Source organism: Caloenas nicobarica, chromosome 14, assembly GCF_036013445.1.
Source record: "Caloenas nicobarica isolate bCalNic1 chromosome 14, bCalNic1.hap1, whole genome shotgun sequence".
In the NCBI taxonomy this organism is placed as follows: Eukaryota; Metazoa; Chordata; class Aves; order Columbiformes; family Columbidae; genus Caloenas; species Caloenas nicobarica.
This window is the reverse complement of record NC_088258.1, coordinates 6,263,412-6,275,621: the sequence shown is the minus strand read 5'-3', so window position 1 is coordinate 6,275,621 and position 12,210 is coordinate 6,263,412. Positions and strand designations below refer to the sequence as shown.

Below are 12,210 nucleotides of genomic sequence, written 5' to 3'. Positions count from 1 at the left end.
GAAAGCATGGCGGCGGCCGAGGTGGCGCAGGCCCTGAGCCGACCCCTGAGCTGCCTGCAGGAGCCCGACTGCGGCCGGGCGGCGCGGCTGCGAGCGCTGGAGGCTATCCGGGCCGAGGTGCAGGAGCGGCCGCTCTCGGCCGCCGTGGTGCAGGAGGTTTTCGGCGCGCAGCTGCTGCGGCCGCTGGCGCGCTGCCTGGCGGGGGACGCGGCGGAGCGGTGCCGGGAGCTCGCTCTCCAGCTCCTCTGCCACGGGCTCAGCCACGGCGACCGGCCCGGCGAGGCGCTGCCCGTCCTCCTGCCGGCCCTGGCCCAGCGCCTCTGCCCGCCGCAGGGCGCTGAGCCCAGCGAGGAGCTGCGCCTCGGCCTGGTCCAGCTCCTGAGCCTGCTGCTGCGGCGCTGCGGGGCCTCCATGGTCCCCTACCTCAGCGATGTGATCCGCATCCTCCAGGCCACCCTCCTCGACAGCTATGCCGAGGTCAGGCGCGAAAGTTGCAGGTGCGCCGCAGCCTGCGCCCAGGCCATGCCAGGTGGGGCCCAGGGATGGGCGAAGAGGGGAGTGGTGGGGCTCATATGGGCCTGCGGGCTCCTGGGGGGACAGGGCCCGAGGTGGGGGGCAGCAGGAGGTAACAGGGATTCAACCAGGAGAGAGGACAGGAGATCCAGCTCTGGAGCTCTCAGTGCAGGAAAGACATGGACCTCTTGGAGAGGGGCCAGAGGAGGCCACCAAGATCATCAGAGGGCTAGAATAGCTCTGCTGTGAGGATGGGCTGAGAGAGTTGGGGTTGTTCAGCCTGGAGAAGAAAAGGCTCCGAGAAAACATTATTGTGTCATTTCAGTACTTAAAAGAGGTCTCATAAGAAAGATGGGGACAGATGTTTTAGAAGGGTGTGTTACGACAGGACAAGGGGCAATGGTTTCAGACTAATAGAGGGGAGATTCAGGCTAGACATGAGGAAGAAATTCTTTATGATGAGGGTGGTGAAATACTGGAACAGCTTGCCCAGAGAGGTGGTGGATGCCCCATTCCTAGAGACATCCCAGGCCAGGCTATTCTGTGATTCTATGAGAAGTTGCACACACCCCAAGAGCGCACTTTGCAGGCCTTGGAGTATCTGTTAGAGAAGAACCAGGCCAGGGCTAGTGGAGTGCATGTGTGCTAATGTTCAGCTCTAATATAGTGTAAAATTAAGTCTGCATGCTACATAAATGTAGCAACACTAATCAGGCTGCTGTTTCTAGTGTTACAGAAATCATGTTGCTCTATCACCCACCAGAAGAACGGCATGTTTGAAGGTGTGTTTGTCTCTCTGCCCTAACAGAGCACTTCCATATGCAGTCAGAATCTCTGATAAAACCCTTAATGCAGACAATTTCACACCAGCACTACAGAGTTCGTGTTGATGTAATTCAGGCTACTGGAACAGTGATACAGTATGGGAATGGAAAGTGTGTGGATGATGTTCTGTCTCATCTGGCACAGAGATTATTTGATGAGATTCCCAAGGTGTGTTTTTCTTCTTTTTTGTTTCTGGATTTATTTAAAATCTGGTTTGTTTGTTTTCGGTGTTTTCCCCTTCCCCACCAATTTTCAAATTCCATTCATTTCACTGAGATATGTAAAGAGGTCTCATACAGGCTTCATCAGTTGTAAGCTATCCAAAGTCAAGGTGGATGACCTGTTCAGCTGCTGTCTAATTCTGCAGGCTGTTGAAGTTTGTAGGCATCTTTTTATTTTGATGGGTGCCTTCAATTCTGTCTTAAATTCTTCTGTCAGCTCTCTCTGGAACTTGATTCTGTGCCTTTCTCATGTTTAACAAACACCTATGGTATTGGTCCCTTCATAAGATGCAATTCAGGCAGTAATTTTAAAATGTGCGGCTTCACTAAAATATTTTACTTTTTGAGTGGATGTATTCACATTATTTAACTTAGCCTTCCTTTATAGTGAGAAGCAAAACTTGGCTTCTGGAGATGTGCTTGGAAGGCTTCAAATTCCAGAGAAGTGTACATTTCTTGCATTCCCAGAGAGGTATTAACCACGAGAATTTGTTTAGGTCTACATCTTGTCTTCCTCTCAGAGATGTGCTTTTGTGCAGCAAATAGTCTAAGACTAACTGAGCCAGAGTGAGAACACAAGAGGGAGCTTGATAGCTTGCATGCTGCTTAAGATGATTGCTGCAAGTGAGGAAGTCCTGGGTTCTTGTCATTTCATTTGGGACTATTGATGCACTTTACCAAGTCTTTATATATATACCAAAAGCAAATACTTTTTTTTTTGTTTTGTATTTTTCTGACATATTCAAAATAATCTTCTTGTATCTGCGTAGGTTCGGCATGCCATAACAACTGTCGTTGGAGAATGGTTGTTGCACCTACGAGATAGATATTCATATTTTCACAAGTTGATCCCTTTGCTACTTGGCAGCTTTACTGATGAAATTCCTGAAAATATGTAAGCAGAACACTTTTTTTTCCCCCCCTAAATAGTTGTCATACATGGAAGTGTTTCTGTTTTCATAGATATATCGCTTGGAGGGAAAAAAACCCCACTTCTTCTTTTTCTTGAACTTTAAAATGACAGCATTATCTTCAGTATCTTTTGTTACATTGTCCTTTTACGCTACATTCAACTAAGTAAGAGAGAGATGAAGACAGAGAGGGAGATAGAATTATCCTTCGGAAGGGGTGACCTCTGTCCACTGAGTACAAAGAAGCATAAACTCTCAACTTAATGTGCCCAGGTTAAATGGCAGGAATGCTTCCCCTCCTTCCAGCTGATTTTAAGAAGTCAGAGTTTCCAGAAGTCTCATTTTAGAATGTTTTTCTTTTGGGGACATGATGGTATAAGACTTCTATTTTATATCTAGGAAACTGGCTTGGACTTACTGGGAAAAGATAGGCTTGCAGTGGGAGAAAGAGAATGAAGAAGATCTGAAAGATAAGATGGATTTCAGTGTTTCACCGTCTCATTATCCCAAAGGAGGTAAGTGTTGCACTGAAAGTGGTTTTTACTTCCTGAATAATCCCTGAGAGCTGCAGTGCAGTCATGACAGCAGAGCAGGATGTGTAATATTAATTACAAGATTTAATATTAGTTAATGTATAGGGGTAGCATATATATAAATATAATATACAACACGTTATGTATATAAAATTATTTAAATTGTTTATATTCAATTTAGTTTTTTTAAAGTTTGTTCAGTAACTACATTCATTTTTTCTATTAATCCCAAAATGCATTTTGGAGAAAGAGTAAATGAAAATGCCTGTGCTGAAAAGAGGTAAAGCAGTGATGCAGAAGCAGCAGAAAGTTCTACATTAGCCAGCAGCCAGGTGAAGAATGGAAGAATGGGCGTAGAGCAGACCAGAAAGGAAGTCAGGATGAAAGAACCTGTGAGCTGAGTCTTTGAATAATGACAGCTAGACACAGCATTAATGACACACAGAATTGACGTGGAAGAAAAATTTGCAGTGAAATGATTTCAAACTTCCTGTGAGACACTGGCAAGTGAACTAAAATCTGCCAGTGTACATGAAGAATGTGGGAACAGGAACAATAATTTCCTTTATTATACACAAAACCCCAAAATATGTAGCCTGGGTAGATGATTTCTTAGTACTGTATGATTTATAGGTAGCTTTAAAACTATATGTTTGCAGTAGCTTGAAGCTTGTTTCCTGTCTCAGGTTCATAAAGTTAATGTTTAAGAATATACATATGGGTGTTGGTGAGAGAGAGGATTTAAATGGGTCATTTATTGATTTCCATACTCATATTTAACAGAACAAAAACTCTTGATGTGAAAGAACAGGTTCATGCTTGACTTGTGCCTGGCTGACAAGCACATCACAGAATACCCAGCAGCAAAATCATTTCCATGACAGTGGGTTCCGGAGTCCTTTCTTCTTTGAAATTATACCTTCTTCTTTTTTTTTTTTTTTTTCATTTAAAGTTGTTTTACTCAGTAATGCTTGAATGAAAGGGGAAGCGCTTCATAATGGTGCCTGGTTTGACAGAACTGTTTAGCTTTGAAGACAGTCAGGTTGATCTGTTATCCTTTCCCATTTTTTTTTTTTCTTCCTTATTTTATGTATAGTGTTACCTCAGGGGTTTGTAAATGATGAAGAATGCTTTTACTTCCAGCACTGATGGCAGAAACATATTTCTTTTTTTGGCAGTCAGAGAATTTTTTAACCTACATAAACTGCTGAAGTTGAGTGTCTAAGCTCCAGTCACTTATTTTGTAATGACCGTGATATAGTGAAGGTCATAAAAGGCTTCATGTGCTGGTCTTTGAAACAGTTGTTACCATTTGTATTGCTAATACTCTTGTCTTGTTCTGTTTTCTATAGATGCATGTTGGGTTTAGTGTGTGTGTACACTGTTGGGGTTTTTTGTTTGTTTGTTTTTAGAAAAGGAGATCTATCAATTACTTCATAATTAAATGATATGTAGTTCCTGAAATAATCTTCTTAGCACAATAAATATGCTTCACAAATTTGGGCAACTTTCCAGCCCTGCACTTAATTGACTTTTCATGCATTTTGCTTGGTAGAATGATGCAGTTAAGGCTTGAACGTGACATATATACACATGCACACATACACGTATACATATACATAACTAAAGAACATTTTAAAAAGTGACCTCATAATTTTCAACTTGAGTCCCAACTTAATGATGACTTTGGGATATAATTTCCTGCTGCTTTACTTTCGAATTGTATGTCTTATTAAAGGCCAGGTAAAAGACAAAAGAGAAGAAAAATCAAAGGATGAGTGGCTACTTCATCTTACAGATACAAAACTTTATCAAAGACATGAGTATACCTTAGTTTCAAGTAATAATTTGTGGTGTCTTATCACAGACTCTATATGGATGAGTTATTAGTATGTGTGTCCTTCCTTTCTGTTTCCCCTCCACAAACATTTGTATGGTTTTTAATACAATAATGACATATTTAGACATTTTGTTGCCATTTCTTCTGACTTATTTAATATGCTGGAATATCCTTTTACAACTGTGATTTTGTAGTACATTTTCCTTAACTATCTTTGTCCAACTGTCAGGATAATGGACCTGATGTATGAGCCCTCTGTGCTTTGATCTCAGGATGACAGATCTTGCAGGTCGGAGGAAGAGCAGAGTTAGAGCTCATACCTGGTGTCATCCAGCCAACTGAGCAGCTTTTCATTGAGCCCCAGCAGTCATTGCCTTAGGATACAGGTGCAGAGAGTTTACAGCAGGGAAGTCTTTGACAGGAGTAGCTACAGGGATAAATGCCTGCATTTGAACATCTGAAATGAAGGAACTGCTGATAAAGAATGGTCTAAATTCTTTAAACAAAAATTCTGCCTCGGGTTGGATAGGATGCCAGTCTGTATTTGCTGTCTCAGATTGATTTCTTTATTTGACCTTTTGCTATTCATTGTCAGTTTTCATAATCCAAAATGTTGTCTTCCATTGACAAAAGAAGCAGCAACTCATGTCCTGATGCTTGAATTTTTATTTTTTTTCCTGTTCTAGGTATTTTATACACATTTATAAGCCTTTTGTATTCTTCAGGCCATTTACTTTTGTCTGTTTTCCTCTTAGCATTTGTAGTTACACAGACCAATGCAGGAAAATTATACTGAGACAACTCTGTCATTTCCTGTCTAAGCATTTGCAGGAGAACTCTGTAGAGAAATAAAAATCATAGTTGCACATTCAATGTTTTTGACACCTCATAATGAATAATGTTTCTTTCTTAAAACAGTGTGTGAACATTACGTGTAGCAATAATAAGTTGGTGGTTCCTTAAGAACAAATTCAGATTTTGTATAAGGATGTGCAGTGTAAAGGAAAAAAATTCTGCTGTAGAAAAAATCACTAAAAAAAGTTTACTGCAGTTCTTTGGAAAGCGCTCTCATAGCTTATGTGTAAAGTACAGAAGCGAAGGTTTGACAGTTGCTTGTGATATTGGTCAAGCTGCTTCTCTGAGACTCAGTGATTTATAAATGAGCTTAGATGTAAATTTGGTGATTATCAGACAGGACAGTAAGCGTTTGTTGGAGAAGGTAAGTTTATGAGTTCTCCAGAAATCTGCAGCCTTTCTTGAAGTAGGGAATATATATTTGTAACACTTTGGGGATTTGTTTAAAAAAAAAAAAACAACAACAAAAACCCACTTTCCACAAGATCTTTACAAATGAAACTTAATCTGGGGGAAAAAATGCCCCCTTCCCCCCAACTCCTGTATAATCTTTCACTTCATTTTGAAATGTGTTATTTGATGTAAAAATCAGACAGAAATTGAAGAGACGTGTCTGAGTGAGCCACTTGTCCTGAAAACACCTTAGCAAAGAGTTCGTATGATAGCTGTGGTTTTTTAAAAGAATGTCAGGTTTTTTGGCTTGTTCTATTACACAGCACTTGTACAAGTCATAGTTCCCTTTCTTTTAATTTACTAGATACGCTTTTAACCTTTTCCTTTAGAGGGCACAATTGACATTGTCTGTTTTACTGCGTGTCCCCTTTACTATTTGTGACTTCTACCTTTCTTTACCCCTCCAAATTACAGTGATACCACAATGTTTGTATGAAAAAGTCTTACTTCTGTTTTATCTTTGTGTGTTTCAGTTTAGTTTTGTGATGGGATTTGTTTTGCCGTAAAAATGAAAAGGAAATTGTTAAGCTGTGTTTTCCTGAGTGGATAATGTCCCATATTCATTTAAGTTCTCTTTCTCTTCCCCTTCTGTAACTATCTCAAAACATAAGATTTAAGTCACCATCCAGTAATATACACATTTTCAGAGAGCTGTGTGGAGTTTAAATTCTGCAGTATGTATTAAAGAAATGCAGCTTGCACAGGTAAATTCCTCAGCAGCATTTGGAATATTTTGTTCCACGCTGAAGCAGGCGCCCATAGCTCTTATCTTGGAGCCTTTAAACCTTTGTAAGGATTAATGTGCACTGGCTTTTCCTTTGATATTTCTTTTTCTCTTTTGTTTGTGGTTTTTTTTTTTCCTTCTAGTGACTCGACCAGGACTAGGTTGCCGGGAACTTGTGTCAAGAAACCTTTCCAAAATTCTTCCAGGTCTCTGTCATGATATAACAGACTGGGTTGAAAGCACAAGAATAAAAGCATCCCAGCTTCTGTACACATTATTGCTGCATGTGGAGGATCACATAACCCAACACATGGAGCTACTGCTTAGAACTTTGTACCAAGCATGCTTGGATGAAGAAGGCAGTGTGGTTAAAAATGTAAGTTTAATCTGTTAAAGTATCTGTTGTACACTGAATAAAGACCCTGTCCTTTATACTCCTGAGTCTGTCTTCTGAGGGCTGACCTGACCTTAGGTCACTGGAAACTGCCCGTGACTGAAGGATCAGGCTCAGGTTTTTATGGATGTTAAAAACATTGAAACATTAACTTACAAGAGTACATTTATTTCAACATAGTAAGTATTACTGGTATGAAGACCAATGGCTCAGTTATTTAAATACTGTTTAGTTTATATGCCAACTCCATGAAGCATTGATAATGATCTCTTAAAAAATCATAAGCAGTGGATTAAAGTATAAAAGCCTTGGGGCAACAAATTCCATTTCAAAAAGGTGCAGGTCATTCCCTTTCAAGTTAATTTTACTTATGTCTCCCTGCTGCATAATCCAACCATAATTCCAACTAAATAGTGAGGTATGTTTATTCCATGTGATACTCATATTCAGTGTTTGAATACTTGACTTGCTGCTTGTAAAATGCCTTTATTTTCATGGGTTTTGTGACGAATAATTAGTATCATTTTTTTCTAACAGTTGATACTTTCAACACTTTAATCCACAATCAATAGAACAGATGTAGTTGAAGACATTAGACAAATTTAGCAGAGGATAAACAGGTGATACAAATGTTTTTACAATTTTAAGACAAAATCTTCTGTTCATATTGCTACACAAGCAAAAAAACATATCCATGTGATTTATTTTAAAGCTACAAATCTCATTGCTTTGGGAAATTGGATGAATGTGTTCTGCTTACTGGCCACAAGTAGTCCAGCTGATGTCAGAAAAATTGGTTTCCTAAATCAGGCTTTTCTTTAGGTTACTGCTATCAGTTGAAATATATAGACTGTGAAACCCATTTCTGAAATGATCCTTTTTCTTTGTTGTTGCTGTTTGGTTGGGTTTTGGTTTTGTTATTGTTTGTCTGTTTTTTCCTGCAATTACTTACTGTCTTTAGTCTTTCTCAGTACTAATTGTTGTCTGTCTTCCTTAATTTTTCTCGAACTGTTCCTCTCCTTTCCCCAATTCTTACTCTGTTATCCCCTTCTACCACTTCCACCCCTTCCGCCACCCCTTTCAGAACCAGCATCTGACCTTTAACCGTACTGTCTTACAGTGAGACTGAGCTTGTAAACTAAGCCAGTCATGCACGGATATGATAGAGAGAAGTAAACCTGGAACACTGTCAGAAGTCCTCTTGTTTCAAAAAGGGGTATACGGAAATCAGTGCCTCAGGATTGAAGAGCTGTGCCACTGTGGATATGCAGCTTTTCAAGTTCCTTAGTGCTTGTATAAAATATATAAGAAAATTAAAATAATTAGAAGTATAAACTCACATAGCCCGGCTGTCCTGGTCAAATTTCCTATCTAGTGCTTGTTGCTATAAATATGAATTCGAAAGTATGTATTCAAGCAGCACATATTTTTTCCGTTTCCTTTTTTTTTGACCATGCTTGTCTCTTTCTTATAATTCCAACACTGATCTTCTCACAGGTCCTTCCAAGAGATTTATTCCTGTTTAGGAGATGGTTTCTGTATTTAATTTTACTCTTCCTTGTGCCAAAATTTAAGATTCAGTAACTTTTGTTTGTGAATGCCTTTAATGTCCTGGGAAGCAGCATCACTAAGGAGATAATCTCCTCTATCGTTTGTCACTGTAGAACCCATTTCAGAGGAGCCACCAACTTGGAAAATGTGCTTGTCTTTCTCTAGCCTAATAAAACCAAATGAGATGTATAAGAGTAAAAGACCAGATGGGTTCACATATACAAAGACTATGTTATAACTGTTTGGAGTCTTCACCCCTGTGAAAAGAAACAGCTATATATAGTGCAGGTTTAAACTATAGAATTCATGGCTACATTGAGACTAAAAAACTATGATGATTCAAGTATTAACTAGGTGCAATTAAAAAACCATGGCTAAATCACTAGACTAAAAATTACATACGAGGGGAAATAAGCTTTCATGTTAGGGGAAATGGCCCAACCATTAAATAAAGGGCTTAGGAAGAAATGTTGCTATTGCACAGGTAATGGCACAGTAGTTGACTATATTTTTATTCATGCACCTGATTGTAAATATTTGCTGTCAGTCAGGGGGGAAGCTCTGGTGTGATGATGTTTCATGTGGAATACAAAACACCAATATGTGTGCAAGGCAGAGATGGGATCAAAGGGCGTGAGTGTCACGGGGAACACACAGTAATTTAAGCCTTTTCGGTTGAAGTAAGAGATTGAAAGCAGTGGGCAGTTCCCCCATGGCAGTGCTTCCACACTAAACCAGATCTGTAACGTCAGTGTCAAAATATAGTACAATAACAACAAAATTGCTCTTCCAGGGTTTTATTGTTGTTGCTTTCAGTAGCTGGGTGTTGGGTGCGTTGAAAGCATTCCTCAGAACAGCATTTGGAGGACAAAATGCTAAGCCAGTAAATCTGCAACATCTGGTTATTCTGAGCTGGAACTTTAATACACTGGAAGTTGTACACATCATTTCTGTGCATTACTTTCTCATGGAAGTTTGTCTGATGCTGGGAAGAGTGCTTGCATGCCTTATTATGTGCTTACTGAACACATGTCAAGGGAATTTCTTCATGCATATAATCATTACTGAGTGAGTGGAAAAGGCCTACAAGGCAACTGCTGAAGAATTTAAAATAACAGCTGGAATCATAAAAAGAAAAAGCCCATGATATGTTGAATGGTCTTTGTGTTTTCAGGAAAATCCTCAAGTTATTCCTGTTCTTTTTTTCAGTGCGTGAAAGCAGCAGAATTGATTGGAACATTTGTCAGCCCTAAGGTGTCGATGAGATTAATCACATCAGCCTTTGGGAAGACACCGAAGCCATCTTGTCTAATGGTTCTAAGCGCAGTGATTCGGGGTAGCCCAAAAGAAATCTTACAGCCTCATTTGACCAATCTTGGCAACACACTGTCACAAGCTGGAGTTTGTCAACTATCTGAAGAGGTAAAATACACAACAGACCGAAGTTTTAGACCCATGGTTCTCCAACTTATTTTTTCCCTTGTTCTCCCTAAATGCTCCCATTCCTGTCCCTCCCTTGCACATGTACCCTATCCTATCTCAGGATATGTTTATGGATGTGTGTCTGAGACAAAACAGGAGCTTCCCTGCCCTCCCTGAGCTGTGTTGTGGTCTCTTGGTCAAATCTGCTATTTCCGAAAACTTGCCTACCAGTCCATCCTCTGTGGGTTTGAGTTTGAGAACTGTTGTCTAATTCTTCAGATAATGGAAAGAAGATGAAAAGGCATGACAGGGGGAAGAAGGATCTGTTTAGTATGTACTGTACTGATAGAGGACTAGCTTGGCTACCAGAATTTAACCCAGGTTTTGAAATGCCTTGTGTTCACAATTCAAACAAGATCATGTATTTTGATCTTCATCAGTAAAAATGACTGAAAGCTTTTCACAGTCCATTGTAATTGGCATGTCAGGTTTCCCAGTAAAGATTCCCTCTTAGTATAATCGTCTTTTTGTTTTGGCATTATTATTGTTTTCCATTTTAAAAGGAAGATGCCAGTACGCTTATGTGTACATTAGGATTATCCTTTGTAAACTGTTGGGCCTGGTTGCTTTTCTTTAAACGAGCATTGAGGAGGAAGACCTTTATAAATTAGAAATTTGCTTCCCAGTGTACACGTACCTAATAGCTGAGCCTGAAGACCACTTCCATTTTAGCATTTGAAGAATATTCATCAATTGCTGTAGAAGGAGACAAGAGAGTCTCTTCAATGTGGAAGGGAGTTTTTTAACTTCTGGGCTTTTTTTTTTTTTTCCCCTTCAATTGCTGAGATGTGGAAATAGAGATGCACAAGAAGAATCCCTACAATTTCTGCCCCCCAAAATGAAATCCCAGTTTTCCTTCCACCAAAAGTTAATTAGGCCTCTGCTCTTAAGATGACCAAAAAAGGACCAGTGCTGTGCCTGAAGAAATCTCTGACTTCATGTCAGATACAGACTTCGCTTTGAAACAGTTATTCATGTGTGTAGACTGAATCTAGTATAATTGTCTTTTTGAGCCAATGTAAGATATACGTTTGAAGTTCTTCCTTCATTAGGTTTCTCCCCTAATGGAAAATGTACCATTGATGCAGGAATTAACCTTAATCTCCATGAAGCCTGTGATGATTAGAAGCTCATATAACTGGAAGGGCTGTAGCCTGATTGCACATATACTTCAGGGAATTGTAATTTGAACAAAGTTGCTGAGGTCTTAAGCTTACCACTTCCATTTGGCATTAGGTACAGTGACACATCCATCTGCAGCCGAAGCGTTTGTTGGAATTGTACTAGCATTTGGTCTTGGAAAACAATCTTTCTCTATTTTAGACAGTGAAGGCTGCGTAGACACTGTTTAGCTAAGGATTGACCATGTCCATGAGATTAATAATGCTTATAGCTAACCTATTCCTAGACTGGATTTCTTTTTTTGAAGTAAATTTGTAACAATGGCCCCTTCTGTTCGTTGAATGCAGTCTGACAACTTCATGGAATATCTGATGCATTTTATCATAAAAGTTATTGCAAACTGACTGACAACAATATTGACTTCAACTGGTATCAGTTGGATCAAGATAACGTGCATTATATTGCACCAAATGAGATAAATTGGCTGAAATAAAAGCAGACATCGGGTTTTCTTGGTTTATGTATTTAACCATTATTGTTCCATTCAAAATAGTCAAACATGGAATAATATTTGAAAGAGTTGTAACAAATATGTTATTAATTAACAAATGGCACTTCAGAATGAGAAAGTACTATCAGTAAGCATTCCAAAATGCTTTGAAGTTTTTATTCACAGTGGAACAGTTGTGTGATTAAGAGCAGGGTCATTTCTTTTTGTAACAGGACAAGGTAAATACAAACGGTGTGGGAGGAAGACTATGTTGTATTCTATAAAAAGTAGAACAC

General features: G+C 39.5%; 1 protein-coding gene across 1 annotated transcript in view; it reads left to right on the top strand.

Moving 5' to 3' along the window:
• DNAAF5 (dynein axonemal assembly factor 5) overlaps positions 1-12,210 on the top strand; it is a 28,641-nt gene continuing 16,431 nt past the window's right edge. The window contains exons 1-6 of the mRNA XM_065644807.1: positions 1-529; positions 1,322-1,506; positions 2,330-2,454; positions 2,870-2,985; positions 7,019-7,251; positions 10,030-10,242. Coding sequence (XP_065500879.1) covers positions 7-529; positions 1,322-1,506; positions 2,330-2,454; positions 2,870-2,985; positions 7,019-7,251; positions 10,030-10,242 — 1,395 coding nt within the window. The 5' untranslated portion in view covers positions 1-6. The remainder of the gene's footprint in view (positions 530-1,321; positions 1,507-2,329; positions 2,455-2,869; positions 2,986-7,018; positions 7,252-10,029; positions 10,243-12,210) is intronic.